Source organism: Rhineura floridana, chromosome 4 (genome assembly GCF_030035675.1).
Source record: "Rhineura floridana isolate rRhiFlo1 chromosome 4, rRhiFlo1.hap2, whole genome shotgun sequence".
NCBI classification, from domain to species: domain Eukaryota; kingdom Metazoa; phylum Chordata; class Lepidosauria; order Squamata; family Rhineuridae; genus Rhineura; species Rhineura floridana.
This window is the reverse complement of record NC_084483.1, coordinates 57,227,149-57,254,841: the sequence shown is the minus strand read 5'-3', so window position 1 is coordinate 57,254,841 and position 27,693 is coordinate 57,227,149. Positions and strand designations below refer to the sequence as shown.

At 40.5% G+C, this 27,693-nt stretch overlaps 1 protein-coding gene across 3 annotated transcripts in view; it reads right to left on the bottom strand.

Moving 5' to 3' along the window:
* The window catches only part of ADGRB3 (adhesion G protein-coupled receptor B3), a 784,090-nt gene that overhangs the window by 371,115 nt on the left and 385,282 nt on the right, over positions 1–27,693 (bottom strand). For all 3 annotated transcript variants that reach the window (XM_061623067.1, XM_061623068.1, XM_061623069.1), the window contains 4 exons: positions 22,302–22,448; positions 20,646–20,721; positions 10,588–10,690; positions 3,229–3,272 (listed from right to left, as the gene is read on the bottom strand). In XM_061623067.1, the coding sequence (XP_061479051.1) occupies positions 3,229–3,272; positions 10,588–10,690; positions 20,646–20,721; positions 22,302–22,448 (370 nt within the window). The remainder of the gene's footprint in view (positions 1–3,228; positions 3,273–10,587; positions 10,691–20,645; positions 20,722–22,301; positions 22,449–27,693) is intronic.

Genomic DNA, 27,693 nt, shown 5'->3' with positions numbered 1-27,693 from the left:
TTTGAACCCTGGTCTCCCAGGTCATAGTCCAACACCTTAACCACTACGCCACACTGGCTATCAAAAAAAAAAAAAGAAACACAAGGCTGTTATTAAAATGGCAGCCCTATGTCAAGTTTCATCTCTGTAAAATGTAACTTACCTTGCGTCTTGATACACTGTGCCATGTGTTTCCCCATCCCTAATCTTTCCCATTAGCTGCCTCTAGCGAAGAAATGTGCAACACAGAGTATATTGTAGTACTACAGGCTGACAAAAATGGAAGAGGAGACTTGACATGAGGCTGGTTTACTGTGGAAGTCACATTTTTGTTTCTTCCAGACAGTATTAAGAACATGCTATTTCTTTCATTACTGATGCAGGGTGGGTGATATCCAACTCAGTAATACTCAGAGTAAACCCATTAAAATGAATACGTTAGGTCCAGTCATTTCAATGGGTTGACTCTAACTAATATTGGATATCAGCTAGCCCGTATAATTTTTTGTTTAATCTCATTATTGCAATTGACATCAATTTCTCACCGACTCCTTGAAATTGTTTTTGGAATCTTATCTTTGAAACCGGAGCACAGGGAATACATATTGTATTCTTTATCATTAGGGCACTGGAAGCAGCTCTCTAAAATATAGGAGTTACAGAATCATCTCTGTCATCATGTATGTATTGTTTTATTGTTCAGATAAACAGATGTGCATACGACAATGGAACCAATTACCTAGAGAGGGAGTGGGCTCTCCGACACTGGGGGCATTCGAGACGCAGCTGGACAGCCATCTGTCTGGAATGCTTTGATTTGGATTCCTGCATTGAGCAGGGGGGTGGACTCGATGGCCTTATTTATTATTTATTATTATTTTATTATTTTATTTATATCCCGCTCTTCCTCCCAGCACAAGCCCAGGGCGGCAAACAGAAATGCTAAAAACACTTCAAAACATCATAAAAAGACCTTAAAATACATTAAAACAAAATGTTAAACATTTTTTAAAAAGTTTTAAAAACATCTTTTTAAAAAAGGGTTAAAAACATATTATTAAATAAAACATATTAAAAGCAATTCTAACACAGATGCAGACTGGGATAGGTCTCAACTTAAAAGGCTTGTTGAAAGAGGAAAGTCTTCAAAAGGCGCCGAAAAGATAGCAGAGATGGTGCCTGTCTAGTATTCAAAGGAAGGAAATTCCACAGGGTAGGTGCTGCCACACTAAAGGTCCATTTCCTGTATTGTACAGAACGAACTTCCTGATAAGATGGTATCTGCAGGAGGCCCCACCTGCAGAGCGCAGTGATTGGCTGGTTATATAACGGGTCAGACGGTCTTTCAGGTATCCTGGTCCCGAGCCGTATAGGGCTTTGTACACCAAAACTAGAACCTTGAACTTGGCCCAGTAGCAAATGGGCAGCCAGTGCAGTTCTTTCAGCAGCGGGGTGACATGTTGGCGATAGCCTGCCCCAGTGAGCAGTCTCGCCGCTGCATTTTGCACCAGCTGCAGCTTCCGGACCAACCTCAAGAGCAGCCCCACATAGATCGCATTACAGTAATCCAGCCTGCAGGATACCAGTGCGTGGACAACAGTGGCCAGGCTTATAGGCCCCTTCCAACTCTACTATTCTATGATTCTATAACCACCCTGGTTGTAAAGGGGCCTTAAAGCGGTAAAACTCTTCCAAATATAATAATAAAGCACAGTTTTCCAATGTACACATAGAAAGGCCTAGAAGGAGAATGCACATGACATTTTCTTTGTACGCAATACAATTAATAAAAATGTAGTCTGTAACACTGAACTTCCTACAATACAATTCTGCGCTTGTTTGTTTAAAGTAAGCCCCACTGTATTAAATAGGGCTTATTTCTAGGTAAGGGTGCATTACAATACACCCTTGCAGCATAACCCTATGCATTTTTACTCAGACGTATGTCCCACTATGTTCAATGGGACTTACTCCCTAGTCAGTGCACTTAGGATTGCAGCCTTAGGGCGCAATCCAACACAGATTTATGCCAGGCAGAGGGCAGTTGGATATGGTGGACCCCCAGCTGAGCTGGCAGGGTCCTGGCTCAGCCAGGCTCTGCTGGCAGAAGCCTCTCACCCTGGCTCAGCCATGGCACAGCTGGAACCCTGTTGGCTCAGGCAAGGGTCAGCCTGGGAAGCCCAGCCTAGCAGAAGGGGTGCCGGGAGGAGGAAGGGGCGTTCCAGGGGTGTGTCAGGGGCTGAGTGGGGGACTCATGCAATATCGAACTCCCATTTGGAGCCCTCCTATGCATCCCGAACTGGGCCAAAGTTACACAGGGAGAAAGGCCAATCTAAGAAAATAATTGCAATCAAAGTCTATGGAGCACGCTTACTCCCCAGAAGGGGTATTCATGAGGGCCATCTTTTATTTTCCAGTCCCTGCATGCAGCTCCCAGCTGAGTCTGCTTTCAGCCAGCCTGGAGGCTCCTGAAAAGCAACTGGATGCCACGGACCTTCCCGCCGGCTCCTTCTCTGCCTACACCCCTTCCACCGGCTTCCCATGAGTTGCTCTGTTAATCATTTATTTTAATGAGAAAAAGACAGACAAATCTATGATATTTAATGATGAAAAAGGACACTAATTGCTGCCATGAAATCAAAACATCCACATGGAAAAACATACACAGACATCTCTACGGCACGAGGTAGATTCCTTTGGATTTTCTTTACAAATATGAATGTTAACTAATTGTTTATTTGATAAACTGGAGAGAGTATACTCATAGATATATTTGAAATCAGTAACTTAAATTCATGACATCAACCATAGGAAGTATTAGACTTTCTTATTTGAAAAATTGACACTGTACTCAATATTATGTTGCCCAGCAACAAGCTCTTGAGTAACGATAACAGAAACAGGCATTTAATCATGAGGCATCATCTTGAAATCACATGTTCCCGTGAAGATTTCCTTGCACATCTATATACTGTGAGGACTACAGGGGTATTGCCATTTCTAACAGATCAATGCCATAACAAAGGATGGCAAACATATGTCAGGTTTCTAATATTTTAATAATAATATCTAAAACAAAAACTTGAAATTAGCCCTGCAGCGTATCAGAACTATTATGCATTTAATTCCATGCACATCACTTTTCTTAGTGCCTGGTAATCATGCCTCTTAATCTCCTGGCTACTCAAACATTTGATGTGATCTGGAATATTAAATCCCAAGTAATAGCAATAAACATCTGTTACTTACATTTTTGAATCATCCCATAGTGCGCAATAGGGATTCAATGTGCCCTGAAACAAACAACCACCACCCATCAAAACATGTTTTTACTCACAGAGATAACTAGTGTACATTTATGCCCAAATACATGTACATTTATTTAAATACACGTACAAAAATACTGTAATGTACATTTATGTTGTTGGTTTACAAAGGCACTTATTTCACAGTCCTTGTTCAGCTACCAATCAAAGGATTATACTACTCACCCAACTACCCCAAGGGTAGCATAGAGGACCAGGATGAAGCATTTTATTCTGTCTGACTTTATGAAGTGCCAAGGGTAGAGCTCATATTCTTTTCTGGTTCAAGCACCAAAATGTCAAAGGCTGATGTTGTCAAAATATTGAAGGCATTAAGGAGAAGATGACTTTTCACATGAGATAATTTAAGGTATATACCAGGATGTAAATGTACATTACAAATACAGAATGAATTCTGCTCTTGGGTCAACTAGCCACACCCAGATTATGTTCTGAGACCCATAGATGCAATTTGCAAATGTTTCAGCATTCATATTTTATAATTGCTAACTGGTGTCTCCTCTTGTTTCCTTAACAGTTCACATATTATACTAAAAACATTTATAATTCATTGCAAAAGTAAGCTCTTTTTTAAAAAAATGCCAAGGGTAGTACTGATGACCACACAGAGCAGCCTGTTGCCCTCTTGTTGGCATGGAATAAGCCTCGACTAGCTGCTGTCATGACAAAACACTGCAGTAAAAGCATTTGGGGAGCTGTGTGTAAAAGGTTCCACACAGCATTCCCTATCTGGCTGCAGCCCAGGTCAGTCTGACCCAGACTGCCGAGAAAGTACATGAAAGCATTCCTCAAGACTTTGCCACTTCACTTTCTTTACTGATTGGACACTTTATGCGTGGTATATGCAAGAGTGAAATTCTCCTTTTTATATGCCTGCTTCTGAATCAGCTGTTTTATGTCCAACTAGCATAGGTAAGCAAACAGATAATATGTAATTTTTTACAGCAGTTCTGTGCTGGCATATCCAAACAGCCCATTATTAGAGGGAGTACGAAACTGACGATCTGAGTCAGAAATGTGCACAGGGAGATTCTGTAGTTCACATGTTGGTAACAAAGCAGGGGGCTTTTTCAGTTGTAGTCCCTTATCTATGGAATGTTCTCCTCATCAAGAAACTGAGCACTGACAGGAATATCTTTTTTGGTGCCAGGTAAAAACTATTCTCTTAGGCAATTGATGGGATATGATGAGTTAGTTGTCCTGGCTTATTCATTGATGACTTTCTGAACTGTTTATAATATCTTTGTTTTCTTTCTCTTTTTGGAGGTTGAATTGTTTATTATTGTTGTTTGAAACTTTTGTATGTTTTACATTTGTTGTAAGTCACCTAGAGATAGCTAGTGTTAAGTAACTAACAAGCTAAATAAATGAATGACTGAATAAATAAATAAGAGCAAGGTTTCTCTCCTCCCCCCATTATCCAGGCTTCTCGTTTAAATATCAGCCTTGTTATTTATTTATTTAAAGCATCTTTACTCCACTTTTCAGCTGAAAAAGCTCACAGCGTGGCTTACAGACTGTATTGAAAAAACAAGGTAGTTCCTACCACAGGCTTAAATAGTATGTAATATTTATATATGGTTTTCACAACTGAACATGAATAAGAGTTCTGTAGAGCATGAAATACAGCTTTCTGATTGGACTAATGAAAGATAACGTCTGATTTGCTCTATGAACGTTTTAAAATTTATAATTTATTATTCAAAACCCACCTTTCCTCCAAGGAGGTCAAAGTGGCACACAGCATGGTTCTCTCCCTCCTGATTTTATATTCACAACAACCTTCTGAAGTAGTTTAGGCTGAGAGGTCATCCAGTGAGCTTCATGGCCAAGTGAGGATTTGAACCCTGGTCTCCCAGGTCCCAGTCCAGCACTCTAACCACTACACCACACTGGCACACTGAACAATGGCACTACAGAGACACTGGTCATATATTTTTAGCTGATATTTATGGCAAACACAATAGTACATTTCCAGCAAGGCCTCTGCATGTAAATTCCCTTATTAGACTGGGTCTAGGATAAGCAAAATTATATTGCATGAAGTTAAAACAACACACAACCAGGGGCGTCACTACCGGGGTGCGGAGGGTGCGGACCACACCCAGGTGACACCCTGAGGGGGGTGACACCCAGAGCCACTCTGCCCTGCACCATTGCCCCCCGCTAACTCCTCCTTGGAGGCGGGCAGGCAAGACCAAAAGCAGGCGCCCGCTCGCTGGCGGTGAAGCCGGGACAGGCCTCCCACCACCAGCCTGGAGTGCGTGGTGAGTGCGTGTGTGTGTGTGTGCGTGCACACACAAGACCAGCCACCCCCGTCCATGCACCTGGGAGGGCGCACGCCGGAGGTCCGCACCCCCCTGCACTCCCGCTAGTGACGCCGCTGCACACAACTGCAACCTACACTAGGAACTGTGCATATTACAATTAGTGCTAAAATGGGTCTGTTTATCTCCTAACAGATGGTTGGCACGATCAGTTTTGATTATGCAGATCACCTCTTTGGGAAGAGGTTCTGAATCCAAGACCAGCATCTCAACTGGAGCATGCAAACAAGGATATTCCTGGTTCAAACCTTGCTTCTGTCATGAACCTTCTAGGTTGCATTAGGCAAACTATTATATCTCTCAGCCTTAGCTCCTCCATGTACTATAGGAAGATCATAATCTTACTGGGTTGTTGTATTAGATAATGTGCATTACATGCTTCTATGGACATTTATATTACTGCTTTACAGTGGTAAGTATGACAATAAAGATGATTAACACTGCAAAAACTGATCATCTGATTTGTCACCCTCCAGATGTTGCTGGACTACATCTTCCATCTTCCCTGACCATTGGCCATGCTGGCTAGGACTGGTGGGAGTTGGAGTCCAACAACATATTATGGAGATCCATAGGATCCTATGCTAGTGAATACATATGGAGATGAAAATGAAAGCAGACTACTTGTGACCCAAATATTCAGCAGAACACATGAAAAATCCTCTTTCAGATTGTCCAGCTCAACATGGGAAGGTTGGGGGTGAAGCTGGCAAGTACAGGGGTGTTGGGGGTGGAGTTGGCACACACAGCCCACTCCTCCTCCACACTTTATTCTCCCATACATTCTTTTTAAGTTGGAGTAGGGCTAAGGGATGGTGTGAGTTAGCAAAATGGAACAGAGATTGGGTGAGGTGCACCTTTTAGAGGAAAGGGCTGAACTATATTGGAGGACCATGACAGATGGTTTGAAGCAGTATGTTGCAGTCAGTTGAGAGGAAGTCGGGATGTTAACTAAGCTGACCTCTTCCTGTTGCAGTAGTTAACACAAAATGTCAATCTGATTCTAGTTCTCATTTTGGCACAGAATCTGCCTTGGCAATATGGTCACCATGATAGATGACCTATGCTGGGAAACAGACAGAGAGAGCACAGCCTTGCTAATTCCCCAGAACTTCTCTGTGGCTTTCAATGTCATCCACAATGGTATCTGTGTAGGCTGCCCAGACTGGGGGATGGATGCACTGCCTTGTTGTGCTTCCATTCCTATCTAGGACGTTTTCCAGAAGATGGAGCTGGTGAACCATTGCTTAGTATTAGGGATGATATACTACAGACTCCCTCTTCCTCACACTTCCATCTTCCTCTAAAGGAACAGACATGGCAGAACTGTGACTTGAGTTGTTCTTTGATGTGTAGGGTGGATGACTTGGTGCAGGAAGGATTTTGTAGCTGATCAGCCCATGGCAGTCTTCTTCGGATGAAGTGCAAATATTTGGCAGATACAGCATGACTGGCATCCTTCCATGCTGGTATCCCTTCACTCAAGCATTATTTATGTTACAGGATTTTCACTAAAGTTGTGGCTTTAGTCTCCTATGTTTGTCTGAGCATCCTGATCAAATTACACAATAAAGGAATTATTTAACAAATCATACATCATGGTGAGCTGTTATCCATGTAACATGAGAAAAAAGTAATTGAATAAAAGTTCAGGATTTTATTTCTTATTCAGTAATTTAATTAAATAATTAGCCTGTTTAATTGGCAGCATGAACATGAGTGTCTTGTAAGCCATTAATATATAACATTCAAGGTCTACAGATGAAACAAAATTACTTTCACCTTATTAAGTAAAGCACAAAGTTCAAAGACAAACTGTGCTGAATGAAGACATTTTAATTACAAAAATTACTATCTAGTCTTAAATTCAGGTAAATTATAGCAAAGAAAAAAAGAAAATAATTAAGCAAGCAAGTAGGGGAAAAAGATACTGATTAATTAGCAATGGCATTTTCAATCGCTATTTTTAATCTGCCTCTTTTTCATTCCAGCAATAATAACAAAGAACTGTTGCACGAAGACACAGTAAGATCTCAATCCTAAACATTTACACAGAGGGTGGGGATCCTGTGGTCCTCCAGATGTTGTTGGACTTCCACTTGCATCAGCCCCAGCCAAACATGGCCAATGGCCAAGGATGATGGGAGCTTAGTCCAACAGCCCCCCCCATGTACACAGTCAAGTCCAATAGAGTGCTGTCATGACATCAATGCAATTTCATTACAATGATGTTATTTGTGAATCTTTGGCATGCTTCTGGAAATCCTTTCACATAAATTTTTCTCTGAATACTGGAGTTTTAAGTTACCTGCTCTTGTCTCTGAAGTTGAACTTATCAGAAATTCTCCATTTTTTAAATTACTGAATTTTGTACAAAGCCTTGTGCATTCATGATTTGCTATAACCTCCATCTCTTTCAGTTCATTTGTGTTTTTCCACACACTGTACATAATCAATGCACACATGCACATTGCTAAAAAAATTCCATAAGAGGTCATCCTTATGTGACATGATTCCATCAAAGTTTATTTTTTAAAAAATAAAGTGTTTCATCAATGCACACATGAAAAACCATTAATGGAGAGCAGGCACCAAAGATGCAGATGAACTGAAGAAACTGAAAGATATAGAGAAGTGTGCATATTCCATTTCCAGAATTATTGTTAGAAATTAGAATGAAACAAAAAACAAGAAAGGAATAGAATGGAGAAAATACTCTCATCCCAGTAGTGCGACTGTTCTGTTGGTACGCCCATTCTTACCTTTATATTTGTGCCCACAAGCCTATACAGCTGTTTTCAATGTTTTTTGAGTAGCCAGTTATTTTAATTATTGTTATGTACTGCTTTTAAATGTTTTTTCATTGCTGTATGCAACCCTGATGTTTCGTAAGAGAGATTTCACATACTTCATATCATGTGGCTCCAGTAATTTATAATGCAGAGAAATATTGTGTGTGTGCATGTAAGGGAGAGAGAAAGAGAGAAGGAGGGATGGAATTTCACAAATCCACCACCACACCTCAGCTGGTAGCACTGATCAGCCCCTCAAATGTAATTTCCCTACTTCATAAAATACAGGGAAAGTATAGAATGGAGTCAGGGGGAAGATCAAAATAGTGTTCCATTTATGAGAAAAGCCTTTCAGATCAAGTCCTAAAAGGGCCAATGAAGTTCTATGCATTTGAGACCCATTAGTATCAATGCAATTCACTCAAGATTCAACGGAAGATGGCATTTCTTACATAGATTCTGGCAGGTATTAGGTAGTGGTTTCTGCATAGATTGACCTTGCCTATATAAAGTCTCCCACCTGTCTATTATTTAGATCTTGAGGGACTGAATCCAAAATCAGATCCATCATTGGAGAGAACAGACATTTTGGATTCAAACAGAGCCAGAAGGAAACAACACCTCTTCCAGGATGTTATTGACAAGGCTGTTCCTTTTGTTTTTTTGCCTTGTCAGTGTTTCCTGGCCCTGTTCAAATATGGTAGTCATTATCCTGTTACAGAAAGGTGGACAAAGTCAAATGACCATCAATGCTCTGCATCTTCTGCTGCCAGAATCAAGCTAATAAACATTCAATTTCTGCACAGGACCTTTTGTGTAGCAATATCCATGCTGGATGTTCAGATGTGAAATGACCATAAATAAACTGATAATGGATCCTAATAACAACTTAAATTCTTATTTTCAACAATGAAGTCCTTATCTGTTAGTGAGGACTTCTATTGATAGAAGATTTTGAGGATGTGATACTTAACTGCAAAAGCCACAATCTCACATGCTGCTTTTGTGTATGAGGAAGAATCTGTCTGTATATAGGAACAGGGTTCAGGGCTCCCCTACCCACAGTAAACTTAGTACTTGCATGAGAAATCATGTCATGTTGGAAGTTTCCTCAAGTTTAAAAAGCACAATATAATAATACATGGGCCCAACTTAGACATTAATCCAGCAATGACCAAACTCCCACAGAAAAGGCAGGAAGTGTACCCCTTCCCTTTTGCATCTAATATTACACGTGACATGAACGTTCTCCCTCAAAAAATAAAAAGGGCTGGGGAAAATCTCATTCTTATCAAGTTTACCTGTGTGGAGAACCTGTGTAACATGTGATATTATGTGTGTTGGGAAAGTGGGTATGCACCAGCTTGTCCAGAGAGGGAATTCTGATTGTTATGTCACTTCCAGTGATTTCAAGCACCAGGGATAGGGACGCCAACTCCCAGCAGTCCAGCTAGAAGCTGGGACAGGGATCATGAGAGTTTGTAGTCCTGCGACATATGGAGGGCTGCAGGTTTCCCATCCCTGCCATACAACAACTAAAAGCAAAAAGCTATTTCTCCCCCTACCACAAAACCACCTAACATCAATATCCATCACATTATACAGTTGAAGCCAGGGACTCCTCAAAATATTCATTTGACTTACAAAGTCAAATACATAAATTGAAATGTTAGTAAGGTTTAGCTATAAAACCTAGTCTAGGGAAATCTGGGGGAAATCTAGTGCTCAAATAACTGAATAAAATTGTGCTGCTTGCTTTACAGATGAGCAATTAACTTGGGCAATTGTGAGATTTGTATAATGGAAGTGGTTTTATACCATATAATCCAGGGGTGGCTGTTCCATTATATCAGAGGTGTGCCTAACCTTTGATCCTCCAGATGTTGTTGGACTCACAACTCCCACCAGCCCAGACAGAATGGACAATGGTCAGAGATAATGGGGTGAGGAAGAGGAAAAGTAAAACATTGATTTCACCATGAATTCAAATTGTAATATAAAAACAGCAACCCCAACAAAAGAGGGGGGAAGTAAAGGAAATGGGTTGATGAAGAATTTATCTGAAGAAAACCTGAAAATTGCCCTGAGGACAAAACAATTATTTAAATACATTCTTAGTTTTTCAAAAAAAGGCTAACAACAATTCACTACATCTATACTTACATTAGCCAAATGAGCTAACTCTATCTCTAGAAAAGAATCAGATGTTTTGGGCTCAGGCCTTATGGTGACCACAATGATTTTGGAATTCACAACTGTATAATTTCTGAAAAACAAGTTACAAACACAACATTAATTGAAACCATAATTTGATGCAATCAAGCAAAGAGAAATAGTATGAATATTCTGAAGAGATGCCTAGATGAGAATTTAAATTAACATCCCTACACACAGTTTATCAGAAATACAATTGCCCGTGTTGTTAGATATGGTAAAGAATTAAAGAGAGCCATCGTGTTGATCCAAGAACCATTCCTTAAGTATGATTCATTGATTAAAAAGACAGACTGACAACACAAACCTTCAGGCAAGGCTTTAAATGCCTGCAAATTCATTTATCTCAAAGTGAACCTAGTAGGCTTGTTTTCCAGAAAACAATACATATTTCTTGCAAAGTTCTAGTGTGGCTGTTTTGCTGACTACTAACCAAAAAAGTTAAGATGGATGACAGCAATGAGAGTTTCCTCAGAATCAGTTTTTCTCATCTACTAACTAGAGAGACTTAAAAACCCTTTTGTTCCATATAATGAGCAACTAGATTGTTCGAAAGATATTCGAAGGTTTCAATTTACAAACCGCTTTCACTGGTGAGGCCCTAAGGTTTTCCTCTGAGATTCTTATTTCTAATGTCAGGAAAGCTTGACTTTATTATGCTGTACACCGCCCTGGGAGCTTATTGCTATAGGGCAGTCTAAAAATGTAATAAAATAAATAAATAATAAATTAATGACCGCTGAAATCATGAGGAGAGTTAATATCAGTTTCTTGGTCCCCAGGTGACAATAATCAAACTACTTCTACCAGACCCCATTTATTTTAAATATGTTCTTATGTAAAAAATATTTTGATGATAGCAGCCTTAATAAGCTATTCATCCTAAAGTAGCATTGCCTCATATTTTGTCCCTTTTATCACTTTTTCTCCAGTTTAGTCATATACTCAGGTACCCCATTTCAGATATCAGTAGGGTGAGGACAATGAGTTTTCAAGGTTAATTTGCTAAAAATAATAGAAAATAAAAAAGGATTCCTTCTGCTTGTGGAAGTGGCTCAGATCCAATGGAGGTTCCCTGCTTAAGAAAGTTGAGCAGCTAATTTTTGCTTTTTTCCCTTCTTCAGCACCCAGTACCACACTGTTCTGGATAGTCCCCAACCCTCTGGAACAATTTGGAGGGGGGGGGGAAGGGAAATCAGAAAAGAACACATCTCCTTCCTTCTGCTATATGAGTATCCAACTAGCAGAGTTCCAGTTCAGGTGACTTTAGATCCAATATTTTGGATAGAGTTGGTGCCAGAATTTCCCTTATTTACATTTGTCTCTGGATTATGGCCTTTTGAATTACCTAACTGATGTATTAGCAATTTGCTGTTGTTCCATTATTTATTTCTGAATGTCAAACAAAGTATTAAGCATGTGTCATTTACTTCAGCTTTCAGTCCTTTCCATTTATGATTTTTCCCTTCTCTGCATCACCATTCAAAAGTTTGCTAAAATTGCTAGTTTTATTTTCAAAATTGCTTGTTTTTATTTATCTATTTTGTAGGATTTTATCAATATAAATATGAGTAATGTTGGGTGGGGGAGAGAAATTATAAACAAACTAAAGGAATAGAAAGGTATGACAAACTGTTCATGGTCCAGTTCTGGAAGCAATTTTAGAAACTCTGATGTTCTCCTCATCTGTTACTCATGTGAAGAGTCAATGTGGGTAGAAAGGGAGTCTGGGCTATGCCTTTGGCCCTGTCCCCAATGACATATACCTCCTGCCGGGACACTCCTGCTGTCCATGTGTTAGCATGGACATCTCAGATGGAGTAGACCCCCTTTGTATGTGCTCTTCCTGGTGTCTTGGAAGCCTGAACAATCAGGATCTAGAGAAGAACTCTGTGTGTAGGCTTCCTACCTCAGACGTCAATGGTAACACGTGGATGGTGGAGACATGAGCAGGGGGAGCTGCGTGGATGACAGCAAATCAAAGAAATAATACCTGCTAGCACAGGTACCTTCTGTTCCTCTTTTTGTAGACGTTTTTGTGCCATCTATGCTAATCCATTTGGACTAGCAGCAATCACCAAGGGAACTGGATGACAACTTTCAGGGGTGCTTATATGGGCAGTACACCTGACACTCCCATATGCCTAACTGCATAAGTGATGTTATGTCTACATTTCTGTGATAGTTATCTTATGACTTATCACAGAATTTCCTACAAACCATATTATGATGGGGAATAAATTCAATTCAGTTTGCATTTAAAGTAAAATCTTTCAAATTCGTACTTTCCAAAGTTAAAGCCAAACCACAGCCTTCCTTTGAAATTCGCTAAGTGAAAATAACATACAAAAAGGCATTATATTGGGAGACATTGCTTGTAACATGTACATCAGTCAAAACTGTCCACAAAAATGTGTTGTTTATTAGGAGAAATACACACTAAAACATTGCAGGATCTTCATAAGGATTTTTTTTCAAAAAAAATTGCAAATTGCTGCAGGAATGTGGAGAACTGAATTTAAAACTGGAAAAATGAGAAACAGAGAACCGAAATTGGCAGCTCTTTTCACCCCTAGTTGTGATACAGTCCACATTGTGATACAGTCTATTCAGAGGCACTATTCCATCAAGCACCAGTTGCTGTGGAATTAGGGAGAGGGGGTAGTGGGGAGATATCTCCTTTATGCCCTGCTTGTATTTTCATGTAAGGTCCACACTTCCTTTTCTAGTGGTTTTATATGATTGTATGATATCTTTTTGTTCAGTTTTTCACTAAAATATTCATCTGTCCTATATTTTACTAACAATGTATTTTTTTTAACAGAGCAAAAGAGGAATGTGCAACGCCTACCTACACCATCAGTTGGAACAATGATGTTTGTTACTTTGGTAACTTTCACAGATTAATTACCCCCACCCACATACACACCCCCAAATTGGCAACAAATATTTAGCAGTCTCTTCACCAGCTGGAAAATTTTCTGTTATGTCTGAGATGGACACAAGTTGCAGGAGAAATTGGGGCTTAAAATGCAAAGAAAAATACAAAATCTTTTTTGAAAAAAAGGTGTTCATTAACAAGATGAACACAGTAACCCAGTCTACTGACTCCTTGTAGGTGCTCTTCCAAGCTCCCTCCCCTTCTCCATTCATTTTAATCAAGGAGACATCTCTGTGCTCATGAAATGAATGTGGAAGCCTCCTCGCAGCAGAGCTCCATGCAAACATGAAGCTCTAAATGAGGAACAATATCTGTAATTTCAAATATGAATTGTATACTGCAGCTTTTTGTTTATACTTTAAAGCGCCTATATTTCCCATTCATATTTCTGCTACTGTGCAATCAAGTGTTCCTACTGCATGTAACTACTGCAGGCAAATAATTTGAAGATAAATACAAAACAAAAATCTAGAATTCACTGGAAAATATTTTAATATTTTTCTCTTGCAGAATCACCAGGTTACCCTGCCCTGAATTAGTTTCTGCTTTTTTCAGTAACACTGTAAATTAGTGTTCTATTCACTAATAGGCAAAAAACCTTGCGGTTTAAGAAAGTACCTATAGCCCACAGCTATTTCTATCAAACTTTAAAAAGCAGGGAAATTGGGCAGCTATAGTGAATGCACCAGGGCAGCAGGAGACCTGAACTCCTCCCTGAGATATTGTAGTGCCCTACAAATTGGTCAAAATGCAAACACAATTTGGGTTGGTCTTTCACAGTCCAATCCACTTCCTGTGTAGCTTGGAAGAAGGAAGGGGGGAGGGGAGGAGGAAGGGAGAGGAGAGGGGAAGGAGAGGAAAAGCAGGTCTGATCATTTGCATGCTTATTGAGTTCAATGGGATTTACTCCTATGCAATCTTGGTTAGGATAGGAAAAACTGACCATGGAGGGGGAGGAGTGGGAGTGGGAAGGGGAAGGAGCATATTGGAGGGGGCAAAAGAAGGGGGAGGGGAGGGCAGGTTTGATTATTTGCATGCTTATAGAGTTCAATGGTATTTACTTCCGTGCAATCATAGTTAAGATAGGTAAAACTGATCAGGAGGGGAAAGGGGAAGGAGGGGATTGGAAGGGGATGGGGATGGGGAGGGAGAGGCAAAGGAACGGGGAAGGGGCAAGAGAGAGGGGATAGGAGGGAGGAGAAGGGAGGGAGGATTTGATCATTTGCATACTTTTTGAGTTCAGTAGGATTTATTTCCATGCAATTATGTTTGAAAATGGAAATGGACTGCCTTCAAGTCAATCCCCACCTATGGCGACCCTTTGAATAGGGTTTTCATGGTAAACTGTATTCAGAGGTGGTTTTACCATTGCCTTTCTCTGAGGCTGAGAGGCAGTGACTGGCCCAAGGTCACCCAGTGAGCTTCATGGCTGTGTGGGGTTTTGCACCCTGGTCTCCCAGGTCATAGTCCAACACTGACCCAGGGAAGGGGCAGGGAGGGAAGGGGGAGGAGATTGGGTGGGTGAGCACTTGGCAGAAGGGAAGCCCCTTTCCTTTCCAAAAGAAAAATATTGTGAACAGTAACATTCTTTTTCAGCCTTTCCCCCACCTTTTTATTCTACAGCAGGCACATGTAGCTTCCCACCCAAATTTAAAACAAAGTTGTCCCTGGCCACATCCACACCAGGCCTTTATTTCACTTTGGACAGTCATGGCTTCTCTCAAAGAATCCTGGGAAGTGTAGTTAGTGAAGGGTGCTGAGAGTTGCTAGGAGACGCCCTGTTCCTCTCACAGACCTTCAATCAGAGTGGCTGACTGTTAAACCATTCTATCTGGGAAATAGGAGTCTCCTCTCAGCACCCTTCACAAACTACACTTCCCAGGATTCTCTCAGGGAAGCCATGACTGTCTAAAGTGAAATAAAGATCAGGTGTGGGTGTGGCCCCCTGATTAGCCATCCCAGCAGCTGTGAGGCTTTTAGAACTCTGACAGTTGGTTCTTACTGAGCATGCCCTGCGTTATCATTGGCTTCAAGCCAAAATTTCTTAAATTAATTAAAAATCAGCCAGACATTTTTTTAACTTTTAAACTGCAGAAGATGGAGGTCAGAGTATGGGGCATGGTCAGTATTAGGATTACAGGTACTCTGTGAACATGGCTGATTTTTACTGAATTTCAACAGATTATGAGAACTCTCAGAGAAAAAGGTCCAAAACGGCTCTGGGTTTTTTCCTCTCTTTTTAGACTTTGAACTCTCTATTCTCTCTGACTGTTTTGTGTATCACCATGAAAATTGAGAGTGTTGTTAAGCAAGCGTTTCTGAGTTCAGGACTATAAGTTTTGTAAGGTTTTGTTTTGAAATGAGCTTATGGGAAGCATCAGAATGGCATGGGGGTATTTTCAATTTCAGATTGCAGAATGTGAAAAACCCACGCTGGCTATAGTATACAGCCGCTCTCGTGGCTGTATAATACTCCCTTGAGAAAGCCAAATAAACTTCTGAAGTAAATACATTTTTAATACTAAAAGGAATAGTGTCAATGTCATATGTAGAGGCAGTTGTGAAATGACCATTCATATTATTAGAAATACAGCATTTAAATCTCTATGTACTGTGCTGGAAGTGTCTTGGAAAGTGACTCAAAAGCATGCAATAAACAGGGGAGTGCAAAAGCTGATTGGAATACAATACATACAGATTTCCTCTTATATATCATGCTGGGCATAAAATTGTCTGATTAGCTTTTCAAATATTCCATGTTTTGTTCCATTTCCATAAATGAATGGGTTGGCTGTTTATGTGTCATGTCATACCTTATGACTAAGTAAATTTATCTAGTTGAGCCCACTTTGAACCTCACTCTTATGAATCTAGCTCTTTCATCACAATACTTCATATGCAAAATCTAGTCCTGCTGAGTCTCTGTTTGTTTTTAAATAAAGATTGACATTTTACTTATTCTGGAAGAGTTTCTGTTTAATGAGCCTCCACTTATTGTTTATGAGTTTGTGAAATGCCTCAAGACACTTCTGGCATGAAACTTATGTTAAACAGGAAACAAGCCTACACTGATTGCAAAAACAGAACCTGTGCGATCAGTGAAGCATTGATAGGTACAAATTATGTCATGGTTCAGTATTTTCAAAATCCATCTAAATTTGTCTTGTTGAAGGGAAATACACAGAGGTGTGAGGAATGATCCTTGGCTGTCCAGACTGAGAAGTGTATGATAACATCTAATTCCACAGTTATGCCTGCAGGTAAATTTATCAATTAAACCCAGAGAATATCATTCCCACTCTCACAGGGGGGGCGTGTTTGCAGCCACCATCACCCTCATAAGAAGATGACGCAAGAGTGAAACTCCTGAGGGAGGGGTTGGCTGAGCCATGTGGGGATCCGTAGGGCCAATCACGAAGGGGCTGAGTGCGGCTTATAAGCCAGCTCTGCCCCTAACTCAGCCTCCTTGGAGACTACTTTATTTGTGGCTGTGGCCTTGACAGCCTTCTATGACACTTTCTGCCTGAGTGACTTCTTGCCCGGTTCTCAGTTTGACACTTTGGGCAGGGCCGTGTTTTGGGGATTGCATGTTGGCTGAAGCCATGGTCCATTTGACATTGCGAAGGTTGAAAATCGACCAGAGGGGCAAGGTAATATCAGTAGTTCTGGGCCCTTGCCCATTGCTCACTTTATGCCAATTTACTGCCCTACGGGCTTTTCTCTCTTCCAGGCCAGCGGCCCAAGGTTATTTGTTCATCCACCTCAATGGGTCCGCCCTGATGCAGTTTCAGTTCTGGTCCGTTGTTCAGAGAGCCTTGTTGGCTAGTGGGTGAGACCCTGGAGTGTTTGGATTGCACTCCTTCCAGATTGGGGGGCCACTGCCATGGTCCTAGTGGCCCTCACGTGGAAGATATTCACATCACTGGCAGATGGTGATCTGCTGCGTTTAAGGTCTATGTTCGGCTGTGATGTGCTTTAAATTGTTCTGACTTTGTTTCGTTCTTTATTCTTGCAGGTTTGAGGCACCTACCAGCCCCAGCCCATGTGGTCCTATGTGGCCACTCTATCCTCTTCTGGGCCCAGAGGAGGGCTAGTTCTTGTATGGTGGAGACCCAGTTGCACCACTCAGCTTGGGCTATGGTGTGATGGATGGCTAAATGTGGATGGCTAAACGTGTTATGGGGAGAATTTATTCCAACCGTGTTGAGAATAATGTCTGCTGGCCCAGTATCACATGTTACAGCGGTACACCTGGGGGAGAATGACTTTGTGCAGTGTCCAGGTATCGACCTGCTGCATAGGGTTACTCACGACTTTCACTGGATTTAGGGTAATTTTCCTGACCTGTTGAGTGGTCAGAGATGCTCGAGTGTAGGATCTGGCGTGGTGCTGTTCATCCTAGTAGGATTGACAGGGCTCAGAGTTGGGCGAATAGGATGATCAGGAGAATGCTCTTGGCTATGGGTAGGCTTTCATACTTCATGGTCGGATACATTAATATTCTCCCCATGTGTTCAGAGAAGACGGGGTTCACTTTTCCTTCTAGGGCTACGATTTCTTTTTGGAGGACCTTCAGTCGGGTCTGTCAGAGTGAGAGGTGATCAAGCTGCAGCTGATCGCCTCTTGCGGAGTGCAGTTTGGGCAGGTGATGAAGGTGGTGGGAGGAGTAAACAGCAGGTATACTGAGGCATTACTGGGCAAAGGGCACCTTTTAGGAAACTGCCAGTGCTTTATGCATGTGGGGTACTTGGGGGTGTCCTGGTGACCTGACTTGCACATCAGGGTGAACGCAGAGCTTGGAAGTAATTCGTTACAAGTAACGAATTACTTGTAATTCATGACGTTGTTGAGGAATGAGTGGGTAATTCCTTTACATTTTGATTGTAATAGAACTAGGAGTAATTTTATTACTTTTCTGGAGTAAATGTAATGTTTACAGCATAACGTTTGGGCATTACTTGGGTGGGGGGAAGCAGGAGAATTCTTCTGCTCCTCTGATTTGTGGATGAAAATCATGTGCCTCAAACTGGGCTTCTGTGCAGTGTCACTCTTCCCTCATGCTCTATGGGTGGGTAGGAGGCGACGGAGGAGGTGGGAAGTGAGATGGGGTGGTGGAGAAAAACATTGTTTAAAAAAATGGATGGTGGTGGTGAAGAATGGAGTGGAGGGAAAAAGGAGCTGAAGGACAAGAACATGGATAAAACAGGAGAAGGAGACAGCAGCAGAATGGAGATAAACTGTGGAGGAGAAAGATGATAGAGTGTGCATGTATGTGTGTGTGTAAATGCTGTGTTTGCACTTGGCACACAAAGTGGCCTCCACCACCGTCTCTGGATACTGTGCTGCATTTGCAATATTTTAACTTTTTTGCACCTCAGGGGAAAATGTTTGCTTGGGTGAGTGTCCCATAGTTGGTGGCAGGGCAGGGTATGGGAGGTGGTTAATGTTTATGCTTGCTGGCTGAGGGGGGGGGTTGCACTTGGTTTGACATGCAAAGATCTGAGTAGTGGCCTCTGCCTCCCTCCCCACCACCCTTACCAGCGGAGAGACCACTATTGCTATCTTATAGATAAAAAGAATTATTCTACTACCTCTGTATGTGTGGGTTTATTTTTAAAGTTGTTTTAGGCTACTTAGATGTGCAGCAGCCAAGGCCAGCACCTTCTAGGTGTTTTTTTTAAAAAGTAACTGACATGTAATTGTAGTGATTACTTTTGAGAAAAGTAAAGTAATCAGTAATTTCTAGAACAATTGTAATTGTAAAGGTAATTATTACTTTTGGGCCATGTAATCATAACTGTAATTTATTACTTTTTAAAGTAATCTTCCAAGCTCTGGGTGAACGCTAGGATGGTGGGGCCAGGATACAGAGGTGGGGTGCATACCCAAGGCTCAGCCAGCAAGAAGGGATGAATTTGCTTCCCCATCCTTGCCTGGGGAGCCACAGCCAATAGCTGCTGACATGCCGAAAGGACTGGAGGGATTCTGTCCTATCAGACAGAGTTTAGGCCTCACCTGCCCAAGCAGTTTAAATTTGCTTGGATTTGGTTTGAATTTAGTTAATTCAGTTAGTTGGACTGCAGCTCCTCCAGAAAAGTTTGTTATATTTGATTAAATATAACATTACACCAGTCTTATGTCTCTTGAGTCTACTGTGCAGGTGTGGCAGCAAAAACGTTTCCCAAGTAAGGGAGATACAAGGCAGAAATTATGTCCAAGGGAGGGCTAAATAATAACTATTGTTGTTGTTGTTGTTATTATTAGTAGTAGTAATAGTAGTAGTAGTGGCAAGTACTAAATAAAGAGAGCATGTAACATTCATTTGAAGCCTGAAATCCAGGACCGTCTCTAATTTAATTTCTAAATATAATTATGTTCTGAAAGCATTTATGCTAGTGAAAGACTATATTCAAAACATTTGTATATCACCTTATTTCAAAAGATTTAAAGGCAGTTTTCAAAAATGAAAACACTAAACAAATGGAATAACAATACAAAATTCAAAAAGAAGGATCTGATAAAAGCACAATTAAATGTTGGAATGTTTATCCATTTTTGTTAGCTCTGGTGGAAGCCCAGATCATCTATAGTTCCTTCCTCATTATGCATTTATGGGCCAAGAAGGTAATTCTGCTCAGTACCTGAGGCCTGTCTTCCTCCTCCTCACTTACTACTGCCTTCTCCTGCATTGCCAGCAGCTGCCACTTAAATTCCCTTGTCCCATCTCTACCCAACACACTTCCTTTAGATGGTCCAATGTTTTCCGCATCTCCATGTTTCTTTCACCCCTCCCTTGTAATTTCTCTGACTCTCTGTTGCCCACTCACCTCAAACTGGAGCTGATACCAGAGAGGAGTAGAGAAGCAGGCAGAATTTTGCTGGTGAGATGAGAGGGCTCTAGTCCCCAGGCCAAGGTGACCATCCCTATTCTAGATAAAATTGACGGGGAAAGTCTTGTACTGCATAAAAACACATGGTGATTGCTATCCACTTTCAACTCAATACATCTTAGAGGTATATTCTTGAAGTAGTATAAATCATTCTGTCTCCTAGTGACATCACTTACCTTAAGGTGGGTAAAATAAGTTCTAAACTTTTGTATAATATTGCTCCAAGCACAAATACGGTGGACTCATCTAGATCTAAAATGAAAGGGGGGGGGAGAGAGGGAAACAATGTGTACATTAAATCTCCTGCCTTTCCAACATAGTCAGCACACAGATATGTGGAACGGTATTTATCATTGTGGTATACGTTTTATCTTTAAGGAAATCATCATTGCAATGTGAAATATATTTCCAAGTATGCTGTCATAAAAATTTAATATGATATATTAAGGTACGAGGAGGGAAAGGTCTATACAACTGGAAAATCTTACAAGATTTAAAGCATTCAGAAGACCGGCTGTTTTGTGAGATTCATCATTTGCTGCTAAACTGCGCCAGCATTTCATGATATATTCTGCGTTGATTAAGGTCCATGGAGGTTATTTTTAGAGGACTCTCCTACCCCTTTAACACTGAACAGGGCAGACTCTCCATTGCAGCAATTTGGCGTTATTGTAGTGTAACTCTGGAATACCAAACCAACACATTTGGGGCCTTGGGAAAGTTGATGGAGGAGCAGATCTCTACACTAACCCATCACACAATAGGGAACCACAGTCAATCCCACCTACATGATGCCAATGTTTATTGCATTCATACATTACATTTTCAGATGTGCACCCTACATACCTAAAAACATAAGATCAATCTATATATGGAAAGGTGATAACCATAGGACTCCTAAGAGCCCACTTCTCGCTTTCCGTCCTCCCAACTGTCCCCCATGTTTGTGTGCAGAAGTGAGTAATAATTTCTGAATATATTAAAATGGGAGGTTATTGCATGACTTCAGTAAAGTGATAGGTCCAGGTTCTTCCTTCCCAGTGACCTAGCTTAGGTTACTCTGCTGATCTGCATGCACCCATGTATACTCACTCAAGGAACACCTGGGGGAAAAGGAGGGAGGAGGAGGAGGAGGAAGAATTGGCTCCATGGAATCCTAGTGCAATCTCTTCTTCACATGCAGAGCTGTGCTTTTGTGAGGATCAGAAACAGGTAGTTCCTATAGCATGTGAAGAGGCCCAAAGATTATGGCAGCATCTCAGATCTAAACATTTGCTTGTGGAGTACAGCCGAACAGTTGGGGATAGTCCCCGAGGCTGCCCCTCTACATTTTGGTCTGCTGGTGTGTGGCCATCTCGTTTATTCCCAACATCATTTTGATTTCCATGGAAATATAAATGCCAGTGTGAACCTGAATATGGCAGGAGTAGATAGAGACCAAAAGGAGGTTCACAAAAGAAGTGCAAAGAGTGCCCCACGTGTTCAAAGATATAAGAACTATACTGTGGGAAATGTGAAAGAACTTGCACCTCCGTGTGCAACAACTCTCCCCCCATCTCTATAGAGACCTGCCACCTTCTAATAAGAGAAATTTGGCTGCAGATGACAATCGCTAAGGTTTATTGCCTTAACAACCACCTCTTATGCTAGACAAAAGGAGTTTGTGCAGATGCAGCCATGAAAAAATTGAACTGTAATGTAATCTTCAGAGCAATAAAGCAAGCTTATAGCCATGAGCCTGTGATTCCATACTCTCCATTCTGAACACTTTAGTGTGCTCTTGTCCTAAGGAAATATAAGAACAGGAGGCTTCCCACCCCCCCAACTTTTACCTGTTGACATAGGGGTGAAGATATTCTTTGGAATGACAACCCTGTCTTCTGAGTTTCGTGCCCAGTCGACCATCCCTTTCCTTCCTTTCATGGGAAAATTGATGTCCGTTAGGACAGATGCAGCAGGAAGCTTCTGAATGCTTGCCACTATTAATAAAAAGCATATAAGAGAGAGGGGAAAAAATCAAACAGAGCTCTTGCTTTATCCTTCAGAGCAGTATTATTGCTAGAAGATCATATTTTGACTATGAGAAAACATGGTTAATAAAAAGTTTTGTATGATCATATTTCAAATAGTTATTTTTTAAAAAATGTGTGCAGTACAATCCTATATATGTTTACTCTGAAGTAAGCCCCATTAAGTGTAATGGAACTTACTCACTGGTAAATGTGTATAGGATTGTAGCCTTATAAAGATATGAACCATGAAGAAGACAAGCTTATATGTGATTAATAGATAGACCAGGGATGGATGTTATGGCCTTGATGCTCTCGCTTGTCAGCCAGGTCTAATACCTTAACAGAGATTATTCACTTTGTTGGCTTATGCCCTGAAATTCACATGGAAGGACATAGCAGAGCTGTGTCTTCAGAGCACATTCTGAACGGAGGAAAAATGACAGAACTAGGAAGAGAATGCTGCAAATTGCTTGGGGAGATATAACTTCTAGAACCAGGCTAATGAAGCAATAACAATGCCACTATTCCTTGCATAGGCCTAATAAGATTTAAAAATAAGCCACATTAAGTAGATTGACATATTAGCAGCCTGTAGTCTGTTTCTATACAAAGCAAAAAATAGCAACCAGTATCTCCCAAGCCATCTTCCATTACTCCTCACTGTGAAATGTAATTATTACCATTTTATTATTCTTTTGCTCAACACATTTGGTGAGCAGAGTGCTATGGAAACCTTCATTCATTTACCTTCACAACAGCCCTTTGAGGCAGGTAACTGATATTTCCATTTTACAAATGGGAAAGTGAGAAGGTGACAGATTACAAACTGCCCAAAATTCTTATTTACAGAGCACCAGCTGGATGTCTACAGAGTAAAACTGCAGCATAGCAGGATATACGCTCAAGTTTTTTCAAATCCACTGGTCTACACTGGCTCGCTGATAATAGTTATATGACTTTTTTATTATTGGGCTGGTTAGAGAGGCCCACCTGGTACCTACTTTGATGTCTTTTCAATGCTCAGCAAACCGCTTTTTGTTCGCTAGGCTTTTGAAAACTACTTCTTTTAAATTTTCTTTTTTAAAATTCTGTTTCTGTAGGTTTTATTGACCGATTCTTTAAAGCTGTTTTGGGGCTGTTTCATATAGCTGTTAGCCCCTTTTTATAATTGTTTGATGCTGTTTTCATACCTGTTGTTTTTGTCTTCATTTTTTTTACTCTTTATAAGATGCCCAAAGAGAGAGATAGTAGCTGTTGGCTTTGAGCCAGGGGGGGTGGGGGTTGATGGGGTGGAGGGACTGGATGTCCTTCACCCATCCCTGCTGGCCTATGCCAATCTATGACAATCCATAGGCTCACAAAGACTGTTTGCTCCCCATTCTGCCCCGGGTTGCTGTATACAGCAGCACTATGCATGCAATGAAAACCCAGCCAATCTGTAAAGCCCTGCTAAGCTGGGAGCAGGGTGAGAAGGAGAGGTTAGGATTGCTCCTTAATAAATTTAGTAATTTTTTTAAAAAAACATTAAAATTAAAAATAAAATAAATTAAAAAAGTATGTGTGGTTCTATGACAGGAAGACCAAACAAGAGATGGAATGATTCCATAAAGGAAGCCACAGATGCTATTGGAGGTTGCTGATTTAGAAGGTCGCCATAAGTCGTAATCGACTTGAAGGCATATAACAACAACGAAATGGTCAGATTACATATGAATTTGATGGTATTGATTCCTATATCTTCCTAGGGTGAGAGCCTAATATCTGGGTAGTTTTTGGTCTCTCGGATGAGAGACAAAGGGAAGTGTCATTGCCCAGTGTGTTGGAAAGAAGGAGAAAGTGGTTGTTGATTGCAGATGTGAAACTGAATTATGTAAGTGCTTGCAGATTGTGAAGAGTGTGATTTGAGGTGTGCTAAGTACGTTTGAGGATATTGGTTTAGCGTATTGTCTTCCTCTTTTTTTACTCCCTTCTGTTTTTCCCAGCATTATGGTCTTTTCTAGTGAATCATGTCTTCTTATTATGTGTCCAAAGTATGATCACCTCAGTTTCAGCATTTTAGCTTCTAGTGATAGATCTGGTTTAATTTGTTTTAACACCCAATTATTTGTCTTTTTCGCAGTCTATAGTATGTGCAAAGCTCTCCTCCCACACCACATTTCAAATGAGTTGATTTTTCTCTTATCCGCTTTTTATACTGTCCAACTTTCACATCCATACATAGAGATCGGGAATACCATGGTATGAATGCTCCTCACTTCAGTGTTCACTGATACATCTCTGCATCTGAGGACCTTTTCTAGTTCTCTCATAGCTGCCCTTCCGAGTCCTAGCCTTCTTCTGATTTCTTGACTATTGTCTCCATTTTAAACGACTGTGCTAAGGTATTGATAATCCTTGACAAGTTCAATGTCCTCATTATCAACTTTGAAGTTACATAAATCTTCTGTTGTCATTACTTTAGTCTTCTTGATGTTCAGCTGTAGTCCTGCTTTTGTGTTTTCCTCTTTAACTTATCAGCATTCCTTTCAGATCATTACTGGTTTCTGCTAGTATGGTATCATCTGCATATCTTAAATTATTGATATTTCTCCCTCCAATTTTCACACCTCCATCTTGGTCCAATCTCATTTTCAATATGAACACGGAGTTAAACTAGATTAAGATGTGTTTATAGGGGACTTGGAATTTATTGACTGGTTTGTTTAATTATCTGTGATTGATGTGTGGTGGTTGGGAAGTGAACTAATCTTCTTTTGCCTATTTGTCTATCATACTATTTTACAATTTTGAATTTATACTTTCAATTGATTTTTATTTGTAATAGTTTATTTCCTATATTTAGAGGATATTTTGTTTAGTAGTTTTACTATGGTTTTTCTGAATTTGCCTTGTATTTTTGTAGCTGATTTTTATGTGTAATGTTTATTTTGAAACTAAAAAGGATGCTCTATATAATTGTTAATCATGTCTTTTTTACAATGTAGAAATTCCCTGTTATTTTTTGTATTAGCTGTTTATTTAAGATGTTATAACTAATGTGGTCAATCACTCAAGTTTTGTGTAAATATAAGCAGTATATAAATTGTCAAAAGAAGAAGAAGAAGAAGAAACATAACAATTTTATATGTTTTGAATTTCTTCTACAGTGAAATCCAATCCTGTTTACTCTCAAGTAAATCCAAAGGGCCATCATTCATTGTTTTGCAGTGGCTGGAAATTGTTTGAAGTTAATTAATATTTAACTTTAAACTTATAACTAATTTTTAACAGAATTTCTAGCAGTGGCAAAGCTGCCAATGTCTTGCACCGGCCCTACTAATATTGATTTGATTTACGTCTGCCTCCTCTGTGCAACTCTGACTGCTCCTCTGTAAAACATAAGCTCTTGGCATTGCCCAAATGCTGGCAAGGGAATTTCCATGATGCCAGTTTTCTTGCTATTGCCCAACAGCAGAAATGGGATGGGGACCAGCAGCTGAGCAAAAAATGCTCCTTAAGTTTTTCTCCCCACTCTCCCCATTTCTAGACAATTCCCAAGGAAAGCTTTCTGGCCTCTTTGTTTACCTGGATCCTTTCAACCCTTCTGAACAAAAGTCCTTCCTGCACATCTCTGAGCTCTTAATGCAATTGGGTAGCAGCCCATGGTGGCTTTTGCTTCTCACCAAGGTGACAGATGAGTAGAAGAGAAGTATGCACCAGCTCTGAGAGCCCACTCATTCCCCTCCATGGCTTCAGTGATTCAAGCGTCCCACACAGCACATTGCCCATATTTTCCAATCATAGAATCATAGAATAGTAGAGTGGGAAGGGGGCTATAAGGCCATCAAGTCCAACCCCCTGCTCAATGCAGGAATCCAAATCAAAGCATTCCAGACAGATGGCTGTCCAGCTGCCTCTTGAATGCCTCCAGTGTTGGAGAGCCCACTACCTCTCTAGGGAATTGGTTCCATTGCCGTATGGCTCTAACAGTTAGGAAGTTTCTCCTAATGTTCAGTTGAAATCTGGCTTCCTGCAACTTGAGCCCATTATTCTGTGCCCTGCACTTTGGGCTGATCTCCCATTGTGCCCAGAAATCATTTGACTACATTTGTGTCTACTCTCTCAATAAAGACAGTTTTTTAATTACAGAATTTATTCTGCTCAGTGAGAGGTTATGTAACTGTATCGGTTGAACTGTTGATATAGCTTGCTAAGAACAAATGTGTGCTATTAAATTATTATTGTTAGACATAAGTAAAAATACAATGGCCCCTTTAATTCTCCTTCAGCCAAGTTGAACAGGGAAAATTCAACAGGGAGGTGGTGAGGGTCAGGAAGAAGCCCGTTGCCAAGCAGAGTGAAGAGGGAGGGCAAGGTTTATGAAGGCACCAGTGAGAGTCTCTTTGATGCATAAGGGGTTTTATTTTCTAGGCGCTTTCCCCTCACATCTCTGCAGCCAGGGGAGCGGGGAGGGGGGCAGAGTGACACAACAAACCAGGAGGCCAAAATTAGAAGCAACAATAAAGTGCAAGCTGAGATGCACAAAACAACTTTAACAAACAAACTATGGTTTGACACTCCATCTGAACCAGATCAGTGTATCCAATGGGATGTATTCTCTCACAACTATATTTAGGATATGCTACATTCCAGAACACACTAGTGAGTAAGCTATATTGAACACAGTGGGACTTTCTTCTGAATAACATATATAAGATTTAGCTGTTAATACACAAAATCCAGCAAGCCACTACAGTTAATTTAAACACATATGCAAACATACACTGGCATATACATCACTCCAAATGCAGATATGGAATATTATTTTTAATGAAAGTGCATATCCACCTATTTTTTACTATTGCTACAAGAGTGGAAAACGGCAGTATTAATAGCAGATCCATTCTGAAAGAGGTAAGCTGAAATTTTGTTTCCTTATTTATAATGCAGTTGTTATATTAGAAATCATGGTTATTGCAGCTTTAACAATCTGAGCATGATTCCATGGCAACACTGCCCATTTCAAGTAAGATTCAGGCTACTTCTAAGCCTCTAACAGGCCTGTGCAACATTATTCACATTCTCAGAGATGATAAACAATCTGTTCAGAGCTCCATTTCTAATGTGAGGCAGAGTGATAATTATTTTTGCACACTGATTTTTCTAATAATTTTACAAGGGTAATAATCTCTGCCATTTGTACATTGCATCTATAGACAATGATGTGCATAAC